The 24,957-nt window shown below is 39.5% G+C and overlaps 1 protein-coding gene across 2 annotated transcripts in view; it reads right to left on the bottom strand.

Annotated features, from left to right (window-relative positions):
* Nucleotides 1-24,957, bottom strand: part of lamb1b (laminin, beta 1b) — a 48,172-nt gene that overhangs the window by 14,402 nt on the left and 8,813 nt on the right. For both annotated transcript variants that reach the window (XR_014531358.1, XM_083528249.1), the window contains exons 4-23: nucleotides 23,308-23,381; nucleotides 22,922-23,110; nucleotides 20,226-20,289; nucleotides 19,676-19,878; nucleotides 19,418-19,538; nucleotides 19,020-19,208; nucleotides 16,326-16,502; nucleotides 16,009-16,121; nucleotides 15,847-15,926; nucleotides 15,561-15,696; nucleotides 13,585-13,749; nucleotides 13,137-13,258; nucleotides 12,353-12,473; nucleotides 11,810-11,999; nucleotides 10,686-10,829; nucleotides 9,857-10,088; nucleotides 6,494-6,657; nucleotides 3,801-4,025; nucleotides 1,292-1,506; nucleotides 227-323 (exon numbers count right to left, since the gene is read on the bottom strand). Coding sequence is in view for 1 of the 2 variants with exons in the window: in XM_083528249.1 (XP_083384375.1) it covers nucleotides 227-323; nucleotides 1,292-1,506; nucleotides 3,801-4,025; nucleotides 6,494-6,657; nucleotides 9,857-10,088; nucleotides 10,686-10,829; nucleotides 11,810-11,999; nucleotides 12,353-12,473; nucleotides 13,137-13,258; nucleotides 13,585-13,749; nucleotides 15,561-15,696; nucleotides 15,847-15,926; nucleotides 16,009-16,121; nucleotides 16,326-16,502; nucleotides 19,020-19,208; nucleotides 19,418-19,538; nucleotides 19,676-19,878; nucleotides 20,226-20,289; nucleotides 22,922-23,110; nucleotides 23,308-23,381 (3,021 nt within the window). In the remaining variant the exon portion in view is untranslated. The remainder of the gene's footprint in view (nucleotides 1-226; nucleotides 324-1,291; nucleotides 1,507-3,800; nucleotides 4,026-6,493; nucleotides 6,658-9,856; nucleotides 10,089-10,685; nucleotides 10,830-11,809; nucleotides 12,000-12,352; nucleotides 12,474-13,136; nucleotides 13,259-13,584; nucleotides 13,750-15,560; nucleotides 15,697-15,846; nucleotides 15,927-16,008; nucleotides 16,122-16,325; nucleotides 16,503-19,019; nucleotides 19,209-19,417; nucleotides 19,539-19,675; nucleotides 19,879-20,225; nucleotides 20,290-22,921; nucleotides 23,111-23,307; nucleotides 23,382-24,957) is intronic.

The raw sequence follows: 24,957 nt of genomic DNA, 5'->3' as shown, positions 1-24,957 counted from the left end.
GAGTTGCTGTTTTTTGATTCTACTGTACATTTGGCTAATGTGTATGGTTACAAATGTGAACTGTATTTGTAGTTATAAGACCTTTTAATAAGCAAAAGACAAAAAGTGCAAAACTATAATTCTAGGTCTAAATGTCTCCAGTTTTGCTGATACAGATTAAAAAATAGATGACAGATATACAGCCCGCTAAACAGACGGAGAGCATTCAATCACATTTAAAACTCACCATGACACCTGACTTCTGGATCACCCCAGAACAGAGGCCTACACTCATCACAGGTCCTACCACCAAATCCTGGCATACAGACACACTGACCGGACACCTGAGGAGCAAAGTTAACATTTTCAGTATGCACATCACTGGCCAAAAAGTATGTAGTTAACAGACCGATCCTGGCCAAACAAGAAACCTGGAGTATGACCTTGAACTGAACTGGCTATCATCACTGTAATTTAACAGGGAGAAAGGAATTGAGTCTTATTTCCCACCCAATGGGAACACAGCCATTGATTTTTGCTGAGGTTTTGCTGAGGTTGTGAGATCAAAACCCCAGGACTGACACTGAGCCTCTGCTTAACGTTAAAGTAAGAGGTGAGAATACTGAGAAAAAAGTCAGAATTGCGAGATAGCTGATAGTTCAAGCAATCAACTGCCTGTAGCGATTAATCGGCAAAACCGATGAATCAGTCGACCTCTATTTGCGATAGTTCTTTTTTTAATCCCATTCATTCAGTTATTATTTTTGTTTATACCTGTGATATGTACAGGTAGTCCCTGAGTTATGATGATGCATTCTGATGACCCCATCGTAACTTGGGTCGAGATATGGCCTAGCCTACCCAAGAGTCCTAAAGAATGGTGATCTGTATAGGGTAGTATACAGTAATTTGTAAATAATTTAAATTACAGTACATAATATAGTAAAACAGAGCATTTTACAGTACTGTGCTGCATAAAGTATACAGTGTATCTGTATGTAGCAGTGTACTCGTGGACTAGTGGCGGTTTGCAATATTGTTGTATCGCTATCGCCATCGTAAGATGCATTTATAATCAATTTTGTTCTAGTCAAAATATAAACAATCAGCCTTATATAAACCACTTCATCCTCATCACGGAGTTACTAAGGATGAATAAATGAAAGGAAACTGAATGAATGCTTTCTTTCTGTCCAGTTGTACACACAAGCATGAAAGTGAAAACCTTCCACTTATTATGTCGTTAAAAATAAGGTACAAGTATTTATTTATATCCTATTTTAAAGGTGTGTGTGTGCGTGTATGTACTCACTACATCGCAGGACTGGCTATAAGAGTGTGTGGGATGACACTGGCATGACTGACAGCCTTCTTCACTGTTGAAGTTCCAGGTGTTAGAGGCACAGTGGTCACAGTGCAGACCCTCTACATTGGGTAAACATGGGCACTGCCCACTCACCTGGTTACACTGACACTCACCGTCTACACACCTGGAACTGTCAGTACCCAAAAGCTGGCACATGCACTCTAAAAAGACACACACAGACAAAATAAAGATAAAAACATAATATGTTACAGCTGCACATAACATGGACGTGAACAATACAGCCTAAAAAACAATACACGGTTGGAAAATAAAGGTCAATAGCAGAGGTCCCCAACCACCAATTCGCAACCCAGTTGTGGGCCAGGAAGGGTTGCAAGACGTTTTGGGGAAAATGTAGTTTCAGAAAACATAATTTCCATGCTGGAAATAGGTAAAATAATATATTTGTTTTATTGTTGCATGCAGTTGCTACGCAGATGCAATGTGACGATTTCATGTAAATTCTGATCTGAGCTGTAAAAATACTGCCTTTATACAGAGCCTGTCAAAAGTTTGGAAAAACCTAGTCTTTTATGGTTTTTGAGAGACCCATACAATTAAAATTTGTTTCTATGCAACAAACTAGGTAATGTGACAGTATGAAGATATACTTCGAACAAACAAATATATACAGTGAGGAAAATAAGTATTTGAACACCCTGCTATTTTGCAAGTTCTCCCACTCAGAAATTATGGAGGGGTCTGAAATTGTCATCGTAGATGCATGTCCACTGTGAAAGACATAATCTAAAAAAAAAAAAAATCCAAAAATCACAACATATATATATATATCACAATTTACTGATTTCTGAGTGGGAGAACTTGCAAAATAGCAGGGTGTTCAAATACTTCTTTTCCTCACTGTAAATGTACAGATCTTCCACTTTATTTTCATTAAAAAAAAAAAATCTCTCAGCATGGATAACAGCTTTGCACACTCTCGGCATACAGACAGTTCGTTTCTCCAAGTCGGTTCCAATGAGCCGCAGTCCAGACAGAATTGCATTATGGTGTTCAGTCCATGTTGGTCAAAGGAAAACTAAACCAACATGGACTGAACACCACCATGCAATTCTGTCTGGTCCATGTTTCAGGAGGTCCATGTTTCACTGTGTTCACTTTTTACTGAGTTTGTTGTATAAATAAAAGAAACATTTCTCTCAAAAATCATAAAAGTGTTTCCACTTAAAAACCAGTAAAGTGTTTATGAACACAGTCTCACATATATATACATCTCATACAAGTGAGTACACCACTCACATTTCAGCAACCATTTTATTATATGTCCTTAAGGGACAATACTATAGAAATGAAACTTGGATATAATATAGAGTAGTCTGTGCAGCTTGTTTAGCACTATAGATTTACTGTCCTCTGAAAAAACTCAACATGCATCCATTATTGTCTAAATAACTGGCAAAAAAGTGAGTACACCCTATAGTGAACATGTCAAAACTGTGACCAAAGTGTCAATATTTTGTGTGAGCATCATTTTTATCCAGCACTGCCTTAATATTCCTGAACATAGAATTCACAGGTTGTTGCTGGGATCCTCTTCCACTCCTCCACAGTTTTCTTGGTACTCCTCACCTTCTGCATCTGCAACCTCTAAAGCAATGCTGGCAGCACTCATGCATCTTTTATTGAAGCAGCTTCTGCACCTGACACACAGCAGGAGGACTTAACTTCTTTGATTTACCCTTGCGAGGCCTGTTCCGAGTGAAACCCATTTTGGAAAACCTTTGTATGACCCTGGCCACTAAACTGTAACTCAGTTTCAAGGTGTTACCAATTTTATATCCTCGACCATCTTTGTGGAGAGCAACAATTCTAATTCTCGAATCCTCAGAGAGTCTTTGCCATAAGGCATCATATTGAACATCCAGTGGTCAGTATGAAATAACTTTTTTGAACAAATTTTAACTGCTCCAATACAAGATACACAAATTTGTATGTCCCTGTCAAGCAGACAAAACATAAACATGATCAATAGGACACTTGGCTTTGCATGTTTACATGACGTACAGCTGTTATCACTTAGGGTGTGCTCACTTTTGTTGCCAGTTATTTAGACATAATGGCTGTATGTTGAGTTATTTTCATAGGACAGTAAATCTGTACATCGATACCAGCTGCCCTTTTTTATTTACACTAAAATATATACAAGTTTAATTTCTATAGTATTGTCCTATTAAAACATATATTGATCAGCAAGAACATTTTCAGAAAAATAACTGGCTTGTGATGTACAAACAGTTAGAGACCCCTGGTTTATACTATAGTCTGGTCAATGTACAACAATTCAACAAAATTGAGCTAAATTTAGAAAAATGAGAATTGAAATTGAATTATACAGTTAGATGAAAAGTATGTCTTTACACATATTGAGACACACACACACACACACACACACACACACACAGACGCGCACACACACACGCGCACACACACTTACTCTGGCAGTTCTGGGTGCTAGCATCTCCGTAGTAACCACGGCGACAATGCTGACACGCCTGGCCTTCAGTGTTATACAGGCATCTGAGACAGATCCCTGTGCGGGCATCACAGGACAACGGATCGTGCATGTTTATGTTGCCATTACACTGGCATGGGTGGCACCGTCCGCCTGACACCTGTGGGTTGCCATAGTAACCAGGTGCACAGTCCTCACACCTTGGTCCTTAGGAGAGAAAGAGCATTATTACAATTTTACACTATTTGTAAAGTATGAGCATCTTAATCATCTGTAAGTGCGAAACATTTAGACATAAAAACAATCAATTCAAGATGTATATTTTTATGCAATGCATTTAAGTTTGAGTATCAATACACACACACACACAAACACACACACACACACACACACACACACACACACACACACACACACACACACACACACACACACACACACAAACCATATATACTTGGTGCAATGCACAGGTTTGCATGCATTCCTATTGAAGTGGATTGCAGATGCTAATGCCAGAAAGGCTGGTTTGAGAATTTCAGAAACTGCTGTTTTTCTGTGATTTCAACACACAGCACTCTCTAGAGTTCTAGAGTACACAGAACTGTGCGAATAAAAAAACGCCATGACTCACGTGTGCGGATAAAAAAACCCGTTATGACTCACGTTTCATATTTATACAGCCTCAGCTGGTACTGCAAAAATTCACTTTCAGTAGAAAAGTGTGTGCTATAAAAATAAAAATGAGTCAAATAGAAAACTCACTGCTTCACACAGAGCTCTGGAGACCATAAGTACATGGCATGTTTCCCACCCAAAGGGATTCGGGTGCATGCTGCCAGATTTCTGTTCAGATTAAGATTTTTCAGTTTGATCTCCCTTGTGGAAAACAAACATTCTATTATTATGGGTACAGTAAAACCTTGGTTTGTTAGTAATGTTTTTTATGTGTGTTTTGTAGTACGAGCAAAAATTGTTGAAATTTGCATTGGATTGCGGGCGAAAATCTGATATACAGTGAGGAAAATAAGTATTTGAACACCCTGCTATTTTGCAAGTTCTCCCACTTAGAAATCATGGAGGGGTCTGAAAATGTCATCGTAGCTGCATGTCCACTGTGAGAGACATAAAAAAAATCCAGAAATCACAATATATGATTTTTAAACTATTTATTTGTATGATACAGCTGCAAATAAGTATTTGAACACCTGTCTATCAGCTAGAATTCTGACCCTCAAAGACCTGTTAGTCTGTCTTTAAAATGTCCACCTCCACTACATTTATTATCCTAAATTAGATGCACCTGTTTGAGGTCGTTAGCTGCATAAAGACACCTGTCCACCCCATACAATCAGTAAGAATCCAACTACTAACATGACCAAGACCAAAGAGCTGTCCAAAGACAATAGAGACAAAATTGTACACCTTCACAAGGCTGGAAAGAGCTACGGGGAAATTGCCAAGCAGCTTGGTGAAAAAAGGTCCACTGTTGGAGCAATCATTAGAAAATGGAAGAAGCCAAACATGACTGTCAATCTCCCTCGGACTGGGGCTCCATGCAAGATCTCACCTCGTGGGGTCTCAATGATCCTGAGGAAGGTGAGAAATCAGCCCAGAACTACACGGGAGGAGCTGGTCAATGACCTGAAAAGACCTGGGACCACTGTTTCCAAGGTTACTGTTGGTAATACACCAAGACGTCATGGTTTGAAATCATGGCACGGAAGGTTCCCCTGCTTAAACCAGCACATGTCCAGGCACGTCCTAAGTTTGTCAATGACCATTTGGATGATCCAGAGGAGTCATGGGAGAAAGTCATGTGGTCAGATGAGACCAAAATAGAACTTTTGGGTCATAATTCCACTAAACGTGTTTGAAGGAAGAAGAATGATGAGTACAAGCATCGAGCGCAAAGCTTAAAAACGCATAAATTAAATGAAGTCAGTCATTCGGGTTAAAATCTTCCCGACATCATAATAGAAGGATATTCTCCTTCCAAGCAATAACCATTCTCCTCCTCATCTCCTTCTCCTCTCCCTCATACCAGCCTGAACTCTTCTCAATGGTACAGTAAACATCATGTTTATTTGTTTTTATTTAAGATTATTATTGTTACAGTATACAGTAAGACAATAACTATTTATTTGTACGTATAGAGGTTTATTATTATACTGTATTGCCGTATACTGTACTTCTATTTTTATATGAATCTTTTTGGGTGTAATGAAACCAATTATCTGAATTTCTATTATTTCTTATGGGAAAATTTGTATCGATATACAAGTAAATTGGTTTGCGTCTCGGATTGCAAGACCCTACAGAGAATAGTGAGGATGGCCGAGAAGATCTTCGAAATCTCTCTCTCCCCTCCATTATAGACATTTACACCACACACTGCAGCCAACAGCATTGTGGATGACACACACCCGTCACACACACTCTTCACCCTCCTGCTATCAGGAAAGCCGTTCCGCAGCATTCATAGGCAGATTAGGTATTTTAGACTAATGTGATTGAAGAATCCATTTAAGGCTAATGCATTCATGCAACTTTACTTCACACACTATACACTTTTGCACAGAAAATTAGCGAAAGAATTACAAGTTAAGGAAAAGTAGTCATCCAAACACCTTCTGCTCATTCAATTTATCGTGGAAACCTATTAGAAAAGTTTTTACCTTTGTATCCTTGGCTGCACACACAGACAAGCTGGAGTGAAGTAGGGTTTTGGTAGCAGGTGTCTGCAAACTGTCTTCCACTGTCTGGGCCATCAGGACACATACATTGCCGACAGCGGTCAGTGCTGCCTATTAATGCATTGCCGTGGTAACCATTCTTGCACCTATGGACATCATTACAAGGATATTAATGGGATAACCATGAGTGCTATAACAACTACGCTTTCACAATTAGTTTAAGTCCCTGTAGTATCATGTGAGAATTGTGGTAACTAGATTAAGCTGTACGAAAGTAAGGTGACGGACATATTTCAAGGACATAAATTGAAGGGTAATGTCAGCTTCCTTGTTCCATATTTAAGCACAATAAGAACATGATAGCAGCTACTCAGCGTGAGTACAGACACTTCTGGGGGGGGGTTTGTTCACTGAGACGTGGCTGATCGACAGAATTCATGCATGCATGCATGTTTCCACCAACTGCTCATCGCTGTTGGAGTTTATGGTTGTGAGATGTAGACCTTTTTATTTACCCCAGGAATTCACCATCGCTATTGTGCTCGGAGTGTACATTCCACCTAGCGCTAATGCTAAGCAAGTGCTCGGCATACTCTACAAGACCATTAGCGAACTACAAAACACTGCTACATCGGTAAGTGCATTGATGATGTGACCATCTCCAAGACCATCACCACACGCTCTAACCAGAAGCCGTGCATGACCGCTAAGGTGCCTGCACTGCTGAAACCAAGAGACTCCGCCTTCAGAGCAGGGGACAAGATGGCCTTAAAGACAGTGAGAGCCAAACTGTCCCGTGCCATCAGAGAGGCAAAGCGTGCATACGCCAAGATAATTTACGCCCACTTCAAGGACAGCGGAGACACCTGGCGCATGTGGCAGGGCATCCAACTTCACCTGCTTGTGACATCCTGGCATCCCTCCCAGATGTGCTGAACAACTTCTACGCCTGGTTCGAGGTGCAGAACAACATGGTGGTGAGAAAAACCACCCTTCCTCCCAGTGCCCAGGTGCCCTGTCTAACCACAGCTGAAGTGAGGAAAGCTGGACCAGACAACATTCTTGGAAAAGTGCTCAGGGAATGTGCAGAAGAGCACCTAAACAGCGCCGTTGTTCCTACGTGCCTCAAGACGATGACCATCGTTCACATGCCGAAGAAGACTACTGTCTCCTGCCAAGAAAGCCCTGCTGCATCTCTGCTTCCAGAGAAGGCTGAGGAAAGCTCATCCCCCCAAACCCCAAGTAAATTGGTTTGCGAGTGTGTTTCTGGAACCAATTTTGCTTGTAAAAATTAGATTCCACTGTACATTCAATCCCCGATAATTTGCGGGACCATTGAGAGAATCCTGAGCAGCTGCATGATTTGGAAACTGCACCGTCTCGGATCGCAAGACCCTACAGAGGATGGTGAGGACGGCTGAGAATATCATCGGAGTCCTTTTCCCCTCTATCATGGACATTTACAACACACGCTGCATCCGCAAAACAAACAGCATTGTGAAAGACCCCACACACCCCTCACACACACACTCTTCACCCTCCTGCTATCAGGAAAGCGATTCCAAAGAATTCGGGCCGCCACATCCAGACTGTGTAACAGTTTCTTCCCTCAATCTATCAGGCTTCTCAACACAGAACTGCACTAAAACTCACGCACACACTGGAATGTGCGACTGATCTGTACAACCCGGACTCAAACACACAATCCTACTCACTTCCCACATCCATGCCCATATTATATCGCCCCAATACTACAAACTGTTTACATGTTGTTTCTGCACATCTTTTCTTGACTGCTGCTATTGTTTTTTGCATAAACCCTCTTGTTTACATTTTTGTTTAAATACATGTTCACTCCTGTACACAGTACTCTTTTACACACCGCACTGTGTAGTATACAGCAGGTTTACTGGTGGCGCTATTTTGTGTTTTTGTCCTACACTGTCTTGTGTTGTCTTGCACTGTCTTGTGTTGTCTTGCACTGTCTTGTGTTGTCTTGCACTGTCTGTCTTGCACTGTTTGCACAAGGTTGCACACGATGCACTTCATGTGGCAGGGACACTTACTAGTCCTCAGCCCTGTGGTTTCTGTTATGTAGCTTTATGTTGTTTTATGTAGCACCAGGGTTCTGGAGGAACGACGTTTCATTTCACTGTGTACTGCGTCAGCTATATATGGTTGAAATGACAATAAAAGCTTCTTGACTTGACTTGATGATAGTGCTGAGCTACACTATGACTGATCTTTGGGATCAACAGTTCTTCCACCTCATCTAAGAGAAGTGATGTAATGTTTCTAAACTTATGGAGGATGTAACATTTTCGTTCTCCTGGTTTTTTTATTTGTCAGCCTCATCACAGGTGCCAGCTTTTACCTACAACTGCACTGGGGAACAAAGTATTAGTCTTAATTCCCCCTTTCCTTTCTCCTTTATCTCCTAGAGTTCCCTCTTTGGAAGAATACTAAGCCTCTGAGCAGGGAAAGGCAAATCGCATACTCATGCTGATATCTGAAAGCTAAATTAGAGATAAAGAAAACTCACATTCAGATAAAGTTCACGTTTCTAACAATCTTATGTCATGCTTTGATTATGCAAGCTAGTTAAACACAATGAATATTGCATACAGTAATATACTGTAATAATTTGGTGTGTCTCAGACTAAGGATTTACATAGTCATATGTGTTTGTTTGTGTGAGTGTGTGTGTGTGTGTGTGTGTGTGTGTTTTAATGTGTCTAATTTAATTTACAGAATGAAATTAGAAGAGAATTATACTTTTACAGAATGTCGCAGACATTTTTTATATCTAAATCCCTGCCGCTAACATGCTCCTGTGTCGGTCACGGATCATGGAAAGTAAAATTTAAATCTGCCACAAGGGGCGGGGTTAGATTTATTCACACATTTTATTTACAACATTATTATAACAATAGGCTGTATATTGACTTCTTGGGAGAAAACTGGTAGTTCTATGTGTAATCAGACATTGAGCACCTCTTCATATCACCACTGCAAAGATTCGCCTCTTACTCGAACCAGGCCCCTCCTATCGAAGCAGCGAATTCTTGACTCTTCGGTAAAGTAAAGTAAAACCATGGCTAAAACTACTGTAGTGGCTTTAACTTCTTTAAGAGACACTTTAATTTAAACCCTAGTTATTTCGACAAATGCAATAAATGTAAACATTAAATAAATCATGCGTAATAATCTACCTTTATACCTATATAAATGGTATATCTACCTTTGGTAAAGCAGATTCACAGGAATCTAAATTACAAATCTTGTCTTGTCGATTTGCTTTCATATGATACAGAGGTGAAACTCTTAGAAAGACTTTTGGTGTACCTCTCACACTGGTCTCCTGTGGTGTTGTCTCTGCACTCTAAGCACTGGCCTGTTTGAGGGTGACATTGCTCCCCGTGCCCATTACAGAAGCATTGTTGGCAGTGTGGGAAGCCCCAGTGCCTGGGGAGACAGTGGGCACACTGACGTCCATAAACACCAGGTAAACACAAGCACTGGCCTGTGGTCGAATTGCAGAAAGTGTTCTTTGAGCCCAGTGGGTCACACTCACATGCTGAAAAGGATAGAGGGTGCGCAAATACACATTAGATGACTGATACAAACAGTACATATGAATCAAGCAATAGAAATGACTTTTAATATTTAATATATACTTTGAATGTCTTGGAATGTTAATCATCCTATCATTTCATGGTGGAGAACATTTGCACTTTGCAATACATTGTTTATGAATACTTTGTTTCCACAAATAAAGGTAAAAATGTATTATAAATAATGGAATATAGTATATAGGTATAATCTTATCATAAGTCTAAATCGTTTTTTAGTTGCTGTTATTTGTTGTTTTACACATTTTGTAGGCTTCACATCCCAACTTGAATTAAACAAGTCCAGGAAATCTAAATGTCTTATTCATTTTAAAACACATTTAGCACATACATGTTGTACATACTTTAGTTTTTAGGATTAAATACTAAAATTACCCATTTTCTACTGCAGGGCGGAAAATACAGTTCAACATAATACACAACATTTCTAGGATGTTTACTTGGATTTCAATGATGTCTATAATTGTCTAGGATGATTTAATGACTTTAATGAACCTGGATGATTAGTGTACTGTATGTGTGAGATGTGTGTATAAACTTACGCCTGCAGCCTGAAAGTTCCAGCTGGAAGGTACTTGGGGCGCAGTTGTTACACTTCCTGCCTATCACATTTTTCCTGCATAGGCACTGGCCACCATTAGGATCACACATCGCACTGTTAGAGCCTAGTAGGTCACACTCACATTCTGCATGTATTTGAGTGCAAGGGAGACAAAGACATAAAGAAGCATGTCATTTGTGGTTTCTGAGACAAATGCATGTTCCCTTTTGTTTCTATGCAACTAACCAGGTAAAAGGCAAAAACGCAGTGAATGATTGGAAGAAAGTCCAAAAGTTAAATTTTTGGTGCTAACCGAAGAACTTGTGTAAGATGGAGAACAGAAGAGAAGATGTTAACAAACTGCTTCACCGCCACAGTGAAACATGGAGGTGGAAGCTTAATGGTTTGGGGTTGTTTTGGAGCAGTGAAGGTTTAAAACTTATTCCAGGTGAAACTAATATTGAACCAACATGGCTACCATTCCATACTTCACCACTATGTAATTCTGTCTAGGCTGTGGCTCATTGGAACTGACCACTATACAAACAAGACAATGACCTGTAGTGTACATCTGAGCTCTGTAAGTCTTATTTTAAAAAGCAAACAGTCAGCTGGTGTGTTATCTTTCATGGAACGGCCAGTCACTACACTTGAACTGCTCTGAGATGAACCAGATCACAAGAAAATCTCCAACTAGTGCAGTTTTACAAGAGGCATGGCAGCAGAATGCACTAACCATTGCCTTCTAAATTCTTTTCCCCTTTGAATTTTTATTCTTTCCAGATGCAAAGGGTGTGTAAAGCTGTGATACATGCAAAGGGAGGATTTTTCAACGAAACTAAAGCGCAACAACTGGACATTTTTAGGTTTGTTTGGTCAAAGTAAATCTTCATATCATAGAATGACCTAATTTATTGCATATATACAAATAGAACATGCATGTGTCTCTCAAAAAACATAAAAAAACAGGTGTTTCTGAACTTTTGTTTCCAAATATTTTTCAACCATTTTCATTCAACATTTTTCATTAAAAGTGTTACAAATCTTTTAGTGAATTTCATAATTATTAATACTATCAACTATACATGGCTCACAGTGTTGATGTGTATGTGAGTGTGTTCAGACCCATAGCTCCCTGTTGAAGCAGAGCTGACGCGCTGAAGATGTATCCTCTGCAGATGTCGTTCATGGGTAATTTCTGGACGCTCTTGCTGTTCTCGAGACAGCGGTATTTCTGAAACATTTCCCACGCCGCCTCTCCGTCAGCTGATCCTGAGAACATCTCCAGATCTCGAACCACAGGCAACAGCACAATCTATAAAGAATTCAGAAGGCAAGGGTCAATTTAAATAAATGTGCATGTTAAAGTGCACAGTGACTGCTACAGTAATAGTAACAAAAAAATGGTATATCTAAGGCTTATAAATTATAACCCATGTATTAAAAAATATATATTTAGACTGGACTTAGTGAGGCATCTTCACAGATTTACAGTCCTTCTACATGGATAAGAGAGAAGTTTGTATAACATTTTACATACCCGATAATAATCGATTATTTGCACAGTAAGCTTTATAAGCTCATACGCCTCACACTGAGAATATTGGGTCAATGATAGAGATAGTGTAGTTTAAGAGCAGCTGTGGTGTAACAGTCAGATTTACTTACAGAGTCAATCAAGATGTGTGGCTGGTGATGAAAATCATTTGATGAGAAATGGGACAGATTTAATTTCACCGTGTATTTCTCGCCCTTTTCTAAACACAGTGGCCTGGACAAGACCATATACCTGAAAACACACATACAATGTTTAAAGCTAGTTTTAAAGTTCCCTGTTGCACATAGAAACATAGAACCAAGTTGTTCTACTTTCTAATTTAAAATTGTATTTATACAGTATTGCTATTTCAATATTGCTCACAATATGGCTTCAATTACTGAAGTTCTGGATAGAATATTAATTTAAACTCTTTCAGATTAAACTTATGTTGTATGAAATATAATATTTAAACTATGGGACCAACCAGCGGTTTTGCTCATGCAGCAGAGAAATTCATATAATTTATTTATTAATATAATAATATTGGATAAATGGGTGGACTGGGTATTAAACAGATGCAGGCTTCATTTCACCACAGCAAAGTTGGCTCAGCAGTCGATATTTGCAATTCAGCAAATAACAATAAAAAAATCACACAAGCGAAGGTTGAATGTGTGAAATGAGTTCACAACAGAAAAAAATCTGATCCTCCAATCACTTCAAAAATGAAGTGAGAAAAAAGCTACTAAGACATGATGGAAAGTGTCCCATTGATCAAATGCCTGACTAAAATATTAACAAAGTTATACTGTAATAAAAATACATTAACATAACACATTACAGTATGCAACAAAGAACCGCTTTACACATTATACGTTTAAACACACACACACACACACACACACACAGTACCTGAAGCCAGGAGGAAGGGAGATGGTCTGATGGTCAGAGAATGAATCTAAACATTTTGCAGACGTGAGAGGATAAGCAGGCCGTGTCACATCTATTCTCACCTGCTCCCACACTTCAGGTAACTACACACACACACACACACACACACACACACACACACACACACACACACACACACACACACACACACACACACACACACACACACACACACACATCAGCCTAAGGAACAGATGCGCTTAAGCACCCCCTCTATCATAATACTTCATCTATATTTTTGTACAATTATATATGTTTTGAATAGAAACAGAAAATAATATATATGTAGTGTAATGTTCTAAATCTCTCTAAAAACCGTTTGCAAAGTAATGATGTTATGTATCACAGTTCTCATTCATTCACCTAAAAAAAAAGTAGATACAGGTAGGTTTTGTGCATGTTACATCACCTGAGGTTCATAGCGGATCAACAAGTCATAATCCATAGACTGTGGAATGTTGTCAATGGTAAACTGCAGGGTTTCTCTTTCAGGTACTTTGGCGAACCCAACACCAGTCCAGGTTGGGTGTCGATCTGCAGGCCGAGGAATAGGCCTTGTCACCACTGTCACTGCCTGAGTACAAGTTATTGGAAGAAATTACATATTACTCACATCTGTATACCTAATACAATGATCTCTCAATAAAAAAAAATAAATAAAAAAAGATTTTACGTGATGTATATGATTCTATGGCTTTTCTAATTTCCTGATTTTCAGAATTTCCGATTCATTTGCAATAACTCTTTGCAGTACCGCAAGCTTCAATTATCAAGTGCAACTCGGTCTTTGTATGTGCACATCTTCATTCTTACCTTCTTAACAAGAACACAATAGGACACAAGGTCAAAATGGTTAAGATGTGTGTCTTGTTTCCATTAGTGTCTGTGATTTTCATAGACAGGATTTTAAGACATAGACAAGGTTGGAAAGGGGTCCAGTAAAAAAAACTGCTAAAGCTGCTGATATCATTAGTATTATATGATATTCTTCATTCGAGTTTAAGATCATGAGTTCCCTCCTGGAAAAGTGTAGGCTAGGCTGGTCCTAATGCTGAAATAGGTAGAACAGTTAAGTAGATTATATCTTTAGAACACACACACATCTGTATTACCGAAATGGGGTCTAACAAATGTAAATTATTTGATTTATCTTTTCCATTTTTTCCATTTAATTTATTCCGTTTCATTTGTGAGAATTTAATTGATTACTCAATGTAATCAATATAATAAAAAATTGTATTGCATTAATTTGATTTATTCTATTTTATTATTGTAAAATATTATTTTATATATTATTTAACCAAGCAGGCATTTTATTTAAAATTGTTTAAAAAATTGTTGACGTTCACATACGTTAATAATAATAAACTGCATTAAAAAAAAGATATGCAATTTTATGTTTTACATTTCTCCCCCTAACCGTACCGAAATTAAACCGAACCATGACTTAAAAAGCCAAGTATGTAACGAACCGTGAATTTTGTGTACCGTTACACCCATATTGTTTACATTTTCTTCTTTTTTATTTTACTTTAATCTTTACTTTACAGGGATCAATAAAGTATTCTGATTCTGATTCTGATTCCTGGGCTCTGGATCTATTGTGCAACACTGAGTTATGTTACATAAACTCAAAGTAACAAAGGTCTTTCTTCCCTTTCAGCTATACCACACATATAACCTCTGCATTTTTACACACACACACACACACACACACACACACACACACACACACACACACACACACACACACAGAACACACACTCACCCCTATATACGCTAATTTACAACATAGGACCCAATCTACCTCTGGTGGACTTTGCATAAACCTTTCTCCAGTGTTATTTTGCGCAATGCACACTTCTGGCTTTCTTGTGATTAGGTCTTGTTTTTCCCCCTTTTTCTTTAATTTGTGCCATATGCTGCTTGGAGGATTCCCAGAGTAAGAATTTCATTATATTCCCGTTCCACAGTCACCTCCTGTTTATGGACTATCAAACCTCTTGCTGAGATCTGAGCTGTTGTTTATGACCATTAGGTCATTGGTTTCATGGAAATATTAGATTTGCCATTTTGGTCATTGTTTTTTATTCCTGATTTGCTCCTGTTGAGTAAAACAACAGTTACAGAAAACAAAGGTTTTTTTTTTTTTTTTGATATCCAAGGGGAAAAAATGGTACGCTTCTGGAATATTCTTCATACAATTTGTATCATTGCTTCGAATCTTCTCAGGAAGATTGCTAATATATTGATAAATATGCTATTATCAAAATGCTAAAAAGAAATGCTAATATTATCTGATGTTAGCACCAGTGCATTTCATGAATGTGCTTTCTAGAAACTGTGCCATACTTGAACTCAGATCATGCCCTGTGTGGGACTAACCGGTCCGAATGCAGCTTCCTCTGCCTCATAAGTGTAGTGGTCAAGGGCAGTGAAATAATATCCGGGGTTTAAGGTGTTACAGCTTCTGCCAGACATGTGCTCTCGACACACACACTGCCCCGTATGTGGAGAACAACTGCAAATAGAGAGGCAGATAAAGAAAGAAAGATGGAGGCAGTGTGAGAGATGAACTGGCAATGCTACTGGTATCAATAGATTAAGAAAATGTTGTATGAGACTGATGGGAAAAAGCATAAATGCATTAAAGTAATGTGTTGGCTCTTACTCGTTGTTCAGAGCTCCTCCGAGATCGCAGTCACATGGCCGACAGCCATCCTTATCGGTGCTTAGGCCCCAGTGCTGAGGCTGAGGCACAAACACACTGATTTAAACATAAGTTATCACATACTCTGGTTTGAAATTCCTTTAGGAATAAACACTCTCTCACCTGACACCGGTCACAGTTTCGCCCAGTGACAAGGCGTTTGCAATAACATATTCCAGTATTTGTGTCACAGGGATTTCCTCCAGGAAGAGTGCCCAGAGGATTACAGCTGCATGCTGTGTCCAAGCACACACACACACACACAAACACACACACACACACACACACACACACAAAAATAAACAGGACGTATCCCATGATTCAAAGTTGTTATAACACAAAGATAGTAACCAGCTGTGTTTGTGAGTATGTGTGTGTATGGGTGTGTGTGTGTGTGTGTGTGTGTGTGTGTGTGTGTGTGTGTGTGTGTGCTTCCTCACGAAGGCAGCCTAGCATGTCTTGGCTGAGCCCGTAGTATCCTCGTTTGCAGTGATCGCAGCGTTCTCCCTCCACATTCCCCTTACAGCGACATTGACCGGCGATTAGTCCTCTCATCACGTCAGTCACACTGTCGCACACACCGCCATTTAGTGAGCCCAATATGTCACAGTCACACCCTGCAAACACCCACGAGTATACAAAAGTTTTTCTTAATTACACCACTTCTACACATGACAACACTGCACAAACAGTACAGTAAAATACATCACAACAGCATCATAAAAACAATAATAATGTGGCATGTGTTTACACTGTGGTCCCTGACACACAATTTGGATAATTTGACACAGATGTGTTTTTTTCATTAACCTGACCCAAATCTACTTCCTGTGTTTGTCTTGTTTCCCTACCAAAATGCGCGACAATTACCCAACTAGCAGAACAATGATTCCACTGTAGGATCATTTTTACCGTTTCAATCCAAATATGTTACAATGTCATGAAATCATCAGGCGTTACTTTGGCCAACTTTCATCTAAACAGCCTGAGAAGTCAAATGTTGAATGAAGAACCACGTTTAATGATGCGTTATTTTTTGTTTTGATAGATTCCATATGCAAATGTCCCAAGTGTGTCCCAGCTAATGCTGTTAGTAGCTTGTGACAAAAGCCCGCTTTCACACTCTGGAGCACATTTTACTAATTTACATGAATAATTTACAGTTATGGCATCTGGCAGACACTTTTATCTAAAGCGACTTAGAAAAGTCTTCAGCAATGAATACATTCTGATACAGGTTCATCATATGAATCCAGTCCAAAAACTCTGTTAGAAGAGAAAATGGCTAAAAAAAACTATATATAAATAGATATAGTAATAGAAGTATTAATTTAAGTACTGTTGAAAGAACCCAGGTGCCAGAATACCCAGGGTATGTATATATATATATATATACGACACATTTTATATATATATTTAAATGTCTATAAATGTGCCTATTTAATTATTACATTTTATCAATAGAACAAAATGTGTTTCGCATTAATTTAATACATTTTCATGGTACTTCTCACCAAGGCGTCGCCACAAATGCTGGACACTAAACAAGTTTATCTTATCTTATTCTTCTTTCAGTCCTCACTCTCCTCTTCTCCTTCTTTACCTTCAAAGCCATCCTACAGACCACTGTCCGATGCTGTCTAGCTACACTGTCCCCCGCCAACACCTTACAATCTCCTTCAGGTTGCATCTCCTGCATAGAACATAGTCCACCTGTGTGCACCTTCCTCCACTCTTATACGTTACCCTATGATCCTCCTTCTTCATAAAATAAGTGTCACCACTGCCATTTTCATCCTTTTAGCAAAATCTACCACCATCTGCCCTTCCACATTCCTCTCCTTAAAACCATACCTACCCATCACCTCCTCATCACCTCTGTTCCCTTCACCTACATGCCCATTAAAGTCTGCCCCAATCACCAACCGTTCTTTCCTAGGTACACCTTCTACCACTTCATCCAATTCACTCCAGAATCTTTCCTTCTCCTCCATTTCACAGCCAACTTGTGGAGCATAGACACTGATGACATTTATCATCATCCCTTTAACTTCCAGCTTCACGTTCATCACCCTATCAGAAACTCTCTTCACCTCCACTACACGTTTACTGTACTCTTCCTTCAGAATCACCCCTACACCATCTCTCTTTCCATCCACACCATGATAGAACAGTTTAAACCCACCTCCAATGTTCCTGGCCTTACTCCCTTTCCACTTGGTCTCCTGAACACACAACATATCTACCTTTCTCCTCTCCATCATATCAGCTCCCTCTCTCCCTTTACCAGACATAGTACCAACATTTAAAGTACCAACCGGAACCTCCACTCTCCTACACTTCTCCTTTTCCTGCAGTCTCAGAAGACGTCTTCCTCCTCTCCTTCTCCTCCTTCAGCCAACAGTAGCCCAATTTCCACCGGTACCCTGTTGGCTAACGATACCTGTGGCGGTCGTTGTTAACCTGGGCCTCGACCGATCCGGTATGAAATTCTCATTTGTGATCCGCATATTTGATTTGGCACATGTTTTACGCTGGATGCCCTTCCTAACGCAACCCTCCCCATTTACCCGGGCTTGGGACCGGCACTAAGAGTGCACTGGCTTGTGCCTCCCTAATGGCTGGGATCTCAGCCTGGCTTCCACTACTCTTTCATATAACTTCATGGTTTGACTGATCAACTTTATTTCCCTGTAGTTACTGCAGGTCTGTACATCTCCCTTATTCTTAAAGATCAGTACCAGCACACTCCTTCTCCATTCCTCAAGCATCCTTTCACATACCAAAAATTTGTTAAATAATCTTGTTAATAACTAGACTGTTATCTCTCCTGTCTCCTGTTAACTGTTATCTCTCCTAAACATCTCCACGCTTCTACTGGTATGTCATCTGGGCCAACCGACTTTCCACTCTTCATCCTCTTAATCGCTGCTCTCACTTCCTCCTTATTAATCCTATTCACTTCCTGCTTCACAATCTCCACACCATCCAACCTTCTCTCTCTCTCATTTTCCTCATTTATCAGCTGCTCAAAATACTCCCTCCACCTTCTCAACAAACTCTCTGGGTTAGGGTTAGCATCTTTAATCTTTAATATATATCTTATATAAACATATATCTATATCTCTACTTACGTTCACAGATGTGAGGGTCTCTTATGTCCCTGTTAGGATGCTGGTAGTAAAAGGGCTTGCATCCCTCACAGTGTTGCCCCTGAGTGTTGTGTTGACAATCATCACACACTCCTCCACTCCTGTTCCCCGATGCAACATACATCACCATGTCGAAGTGACACGCATATGAGTGCTGATTACACTCACACTCTGTCTCACACACACACACACACACACACACACACACACACACACACACACACACACACACACACACATAAATACAAAAAAAAAAAACACAGACGTACATATCAGTAACACAAATTCCAGACCAGACCATAGGTATGTGTGTTTGTGTGTTTGTGTTTGTGTGTGTGTGTGTGTGTGTGTGTGAGAGAGAGTGAGTGTGTGTGACTCACTCTTGCACTCATTTGTGTTTCTGCCCTCTGCAGGTCTCCATGGGACGTCTTGATAAAAGTCTTGACACCTCTCACAGTTTAATCCAGACGTGTGATGATTGCACACACATCTGCCGTGGACCTGTATGATCATGAACACACACACACACACAAACACGCACTCACACAATTAGTTAAAAGAAGTTAAAATAAGTCTATGCTGATTTATTTTTTTTATTATTTTGTTTAAGGATGTTTTGGATCAGTCCAAATGCCTACCATGCCTTCAGGCCCGTCCTCGCTGTCGTCCCCGGGTGCACACTCGGAGGAGTGACCATAACAGAAGCAGTTGCCACGAACAACCATGTCATAGAGAGCATAGTAGTATTTATTCTTCACCTCATCTCCTCCGTCCAGAAGGTTATCGCCGAGCATGTGTAGCTTCACCATCCGCATTCGCAGGTTAGTTATTCTCAGGAAGTCTATGCAGGTGTATATAAATTCATTAACAGTAGCAATGTTTATACTGAGTGCTTCAAAGCCAACATGTATGTGCATTTGAGGAGCATAATTTGGCGTAATTTTGTTAAAGCAATGACAAATACTGATGTAATAAATGGTAACCAACTTTTAAATAAAGCAATGCCAGTGAAAGGACAATGACAATAAACATGAAACTGTTTATAACTGTTTATAACAATTGATCAAAAGATAACAAAGCCAAAAACCTTTTTCAATACATTTGAGGAAGCTAATTCTCTTCTTCATATGCAATAGGGTTCTAATCGTGAGCTCTCTGTTCAAAGGCCTTGATCTTTTCACTACTTACTTTGGATTCCTTGACTGTAGGGATCAGGAATCTTAAATATAGGGTCAAGTGCTCGGTAAATCACCTATAATACACACACACACACACACACACACACACACACACACACACACACACACACACACACACACACACACACACACACACACACACACACACACACACACACACACACATCCAGAGAGATTAGATGCTACGGAAAGAAATGTAATCCAAAAGCAAAATGGATTAACTAAAATATACATTTATTGTCCTGCAAATGGGATTCAAGTTCAGGTTTTCTTTCATTTCAATTTAAAATAGATTTAATCTTGTTTTGGCATGTGATATGTTTATGTCTGTGCTACATTATTTTGCCAGATCCTTCAGAAATGCTATAGATATACTGTCTGAGAAAAGTCTAAATGTACTTTGAATTATGTGAATAAAAAAATAAATAAATACTGTGTCACAAACAAAAGTTTACTCACACATACTGGTGTAAAGTCTCAGAACTTAAAAAAGAACTTCAAAATATTAATAAAAATGATCAGTTCTCTGACTAAACCTTGTGCAAACATTTACATGTGCTGCTCTGAAGAGCAGACTGGGTTAAATCACACTGAAGTTAAATCACGTCTAAAAAGCAAAGTTAAAGCTTTAATAATAGCTTTTAGCGCACATTTCCCTCAGTTTAGAATGTCATTCAGAAATGGCAAGCTTTAGCTCATGCAGAGACTGTGGTTCATTCTGCAGCGTTCCCCTTCAGTATCTCGAGCTGCGTCAACAGCGCTTTGGGAACGCTTCCGTGTTGTCCACGCTCTGATTCACATGTGTAATCAGTGTGGCGCCACTGGCGGGGTGACATCACGACCAGAAAGCTATAAAAGCACATGGAGCGGAACCGGCACTACCTTCTGTTTGTTCAGGAAGCGCTCTATGTCTGTGTATGTCCTTGAGAACGAAAAACAAATATATATGATGAAAGTGACACAAAAGACGAAGCACTTGTTTCGCACTATGTGCCGCTTGTTTGGGAGCAAGCATGCTAGGTCGTTTCTTGAGGGAGCCGACTGTGCAGATTGCGCTCGCATGTCGATGCGAATGCTCCGTTCCCAGAGAGCACTCTACGAGGAGGGTGCTCCCGCTTCTCACGGTTCTGGTTATGAGGCAAGGGCATCATAACCAGCAGAAAGTTCACCCCTCCAGTAAACTCGACGACTGCTTCCTGCAACCCTTATCACTGCCTTTGTGCTGGGGCCTGCATATTTTTCTGGACCTGCACACCCAGGTGTCCTCTCAGGAGAGATCTTCTCTCTCAGGCAGGGGGGCACAGTAATTGCCGATCTCTCCACTGAGGTGGTAGAGACCATCCTTCAATTCAGAGCTCCCTTCATGAGGAGGTCCATGAGGAGGTCATACACCACGCCTGTTCACAGCATGGTGTGAACAAAAACATTTAGATCCAGTTAACTGCCCGGTTGGCCCAGTGCTGGAATTCCTTCAAGAACAGTTCGCCAAAGGGTTGGCTCCTTCCACCCTGAAGGTTTACCTGTCGGTCATTGCAGCCTGTCACACCCTCCTCGCAGGGCAGTTGCTGGGTAAGAACCCATTGGTGACACGTTTCCACCACTCTAGAGTGCCTGTGTGGGATTTGCCATTGTCTTTGAGGCCCTGACGGAGCTTCCCTTCGAGCCATTGACAGGACCATTACAGTCACGACTGTGTTCCTCTTGGCCATCTCCTTTCTCAAGAGAGTAGGGGATCTCCAGGCCCTCTCTGTGGCCCCCTCATTCCTGGAATTTGCCTTCCCCTACCCTAATTCGGGGTATGTTCCCAAGGTACCCTCGGTCATCCCACGACCTGTTATGCTCCAGGCATTTTTCCTCCTTGGGAAACCATGGTTACATACATAACATACTGGAGATGATCTGCATGAAAGTGTCATCAGAAGAAAATCTTTCCTTAAACTACATTTAATATTTGACGTATGCAATATAATATCTAGATAAACTAAAGAAAACAAATTCAGTGATTGTGGAAGCAAAAAAAATACTTAATGGCTATAATCACAAAAAACTAAAACATAAAAAGACAGAAACCAAGATTCTACAAAAAGTACAATGATTCAAAACCTCAAAATCATTTACATTACATTTATGGCTTTTGGCAGATGCCCCTATCCAGAGCAACTACCATTAAGGGGTTGAGGGCCTTGCTTAGGGGCCCAGGAGTGGCAGCTTGGCTTGGATTTGAACTCAAGACCTTTGGAGTCAAAGTCCAATGTCTTAACCACTATCCTACATGGACCACGCCAAGAAATGCAAGCTGATGCTTTTGTAACGTTCCTCACTGTCCACTAATTTCAATGAAACATCAGTAAAAATATGTTGTTTTCTAATTAAAAAAGAAAACAAAGGTAAAATATGAAATTGAGCCAGTGTCTTGATCCCATTCTAGATGCCATGTAGCCAAGCAATCGAATATTGTGAAGCCAAAAGCAAAATAAATAAAATAGAGCTGGCCTTATTCGTGCTTGTTGTAATGGCAGAGAAAAGCCACTGAAAGCTTTCGAAAGCATTCTAGACAGCAACACACAGTATGTGTACTTACTGAAATTATGATTTCAACCTAGTGTTTGTTTATGTGTGTGTGTGTGTGTGTGTGTGTGTGTGTGTGTGTGTGTGTGTGTGTGTGTGTGTGTGCGCTATGCAAACCTCTCCCTCTGTTGAAGGCTCGATGCTAGAGTACCGCGAATCACAGATGACCTCATCAACACTCTTGACCGGTCCCTGGGAGACGTGTGGAAAGGAAGCTGAGCAGTTAGATGCAAAGTAACGGTACACCTTCCAGGTCTGTCCAAAATCTGATGAACGCTCAATCACCATCGCTGCAGGACGAAATGTCTGTACACATAGCACACACACACACACACACACACACACACACACACACACACACACACACACACACACACACATTGCACAAAACTGACACTGAATCAAAAGATGAAACACACTTACATGTACATTCTACATTCCTCAGAAGCAGGAGATTCCTAAGGAGACGTGTCGTGTACATGCACATAGCGTGTGTCTGTTACCTTAAAGGTCATAATGATATGGGTGAAGTGGAATTCTGCTTCTAAGTCCAGTTGAATGGTCACATTCTCCAATCCTGTGTCAGAAACAAAGAGATGAGTGTGTGTGTGTGTGTGTCAGAGTGATATTCTGGCCAAAATGCAGAACACAAATTTAAGGTAAAGGCTGTTACATGCTATGTAAATAAATAAGATAAGATATTATGTCCAATCCCAATATTAATATATAATGTTATCAATGATATTAGTAATGAATAATAAATATTAAATAATAATATGATTATTATCAATATAATATCATTAATCAGTGCCTTATCTTATCTAATCTTATCTTTGCTGCCCATCTTCGTAGCATGTAATTTATTTATTTTCAGAGACCACTCTGTGCAGCTGGGGGTGGTTCCACATCAACAGCGTAAAGATCTGCCAAGTTACTGAGCAACTCAAAAACGTTTGATTTCGACTGTAATTAATATAAACAGTCTTCTACTATGGCTCAGAACCACAGTTTGCATGTACAGTTTTGCATTTAAGTGCTCATCACTGCACACCTCAACAATGTCACCCAGGTGTGGATGGGTTTTCTTTTAAATCTGGTTCATCTCAGGGAGTTTTTCCTTGCCACAGTCATCACTGGTTGCCTCATTAGGGATAAACTTACAATTATAAGGAACAAAGTTATAGGCACTAAACGTATACACTCTTTAATGCAGCTTTATAAGTGCCATATCTCTGTAAAGCTGCTTTGAGGCAATGTCCATTCTTAAAAGCGATATAAAAATAAAAATAAATCGAACTGAATTATTTGCTGTATGTATATTTTTATATTTAACTGCACTTTGTTCATCTGCACAATGCTACGATTTACACTTCTGATAGATGCTGAACAGCATTTTATTGATCAGTAGCTGTGCTGTGCAATAAGAATAAAGTTCTATCTAGCAATACATCAATCTATGTGGTAAGTGTGAAATGCATAAATGTGCAAAAAAAAAAAGCCATTAATGCATGCAGAAACACATCAAGCACGGTTGGTAGTGTCATATTGGCTGGTCTGAGTATTTCAGTGTTTCATTTACACACATGGGTTTTATACGTTTACCCAAAATGGTTCAGCAAAAAAAAAAAAAAAGATTCAGTTTGTTGATGAGAAATAATAACCACTAATGATAAAAATAATGGCTTAAATAGCCTTTTTTACAAATGTGATACACAGAAAAGCATCTCAGAATGCACAGTAAGAGAACTTCCAAGCTTGGGTTACAATCCAGTCAGACAAGAACGTAAATCTTGGAGGAAGTAACATTTGTGAACATTGACAGTTAAATTTTTTTTTTTTATTTAGAATAAAATACATGCTTGTTCAAATAATATATAAATAATTTTGTATAATTTGCTAAAAATAAAGTAAAAATATATATAAAAATCTAATAAATGCAATACACTTTTTAATTATATTGATTAAATTGAGTAATCAATTAGACCCCATAATGCAGGTGTGTGTGTGTGTGTGTGTGTGTGTGTGTGTGTGTGTGTGTGTGTTTTACATTTAACATAAAAAATTTTAAAGACACAGTATCATCTACTTAACTGGTCTACTTATTTCGTTATACTTTAACAAATGTCGTCATTCCTTCCATCATTCATTCATCT

Source organism: Silurus aristotelis, assembly GCF_946808225.1.
Source record: "Silurus aristotelis genome assembly, chromosome: 24".
Lineage (NCBI taxonomy): Eukaryota > Metazoa > Chordata > Actinopteri > Siluriformes > Siluridae > Silurus > Silurus aristotelis.
Note: the sequence above shows the minus strand (reverse complement) of the source record. Positions and strands in the feature narration are given on the sequence as shown.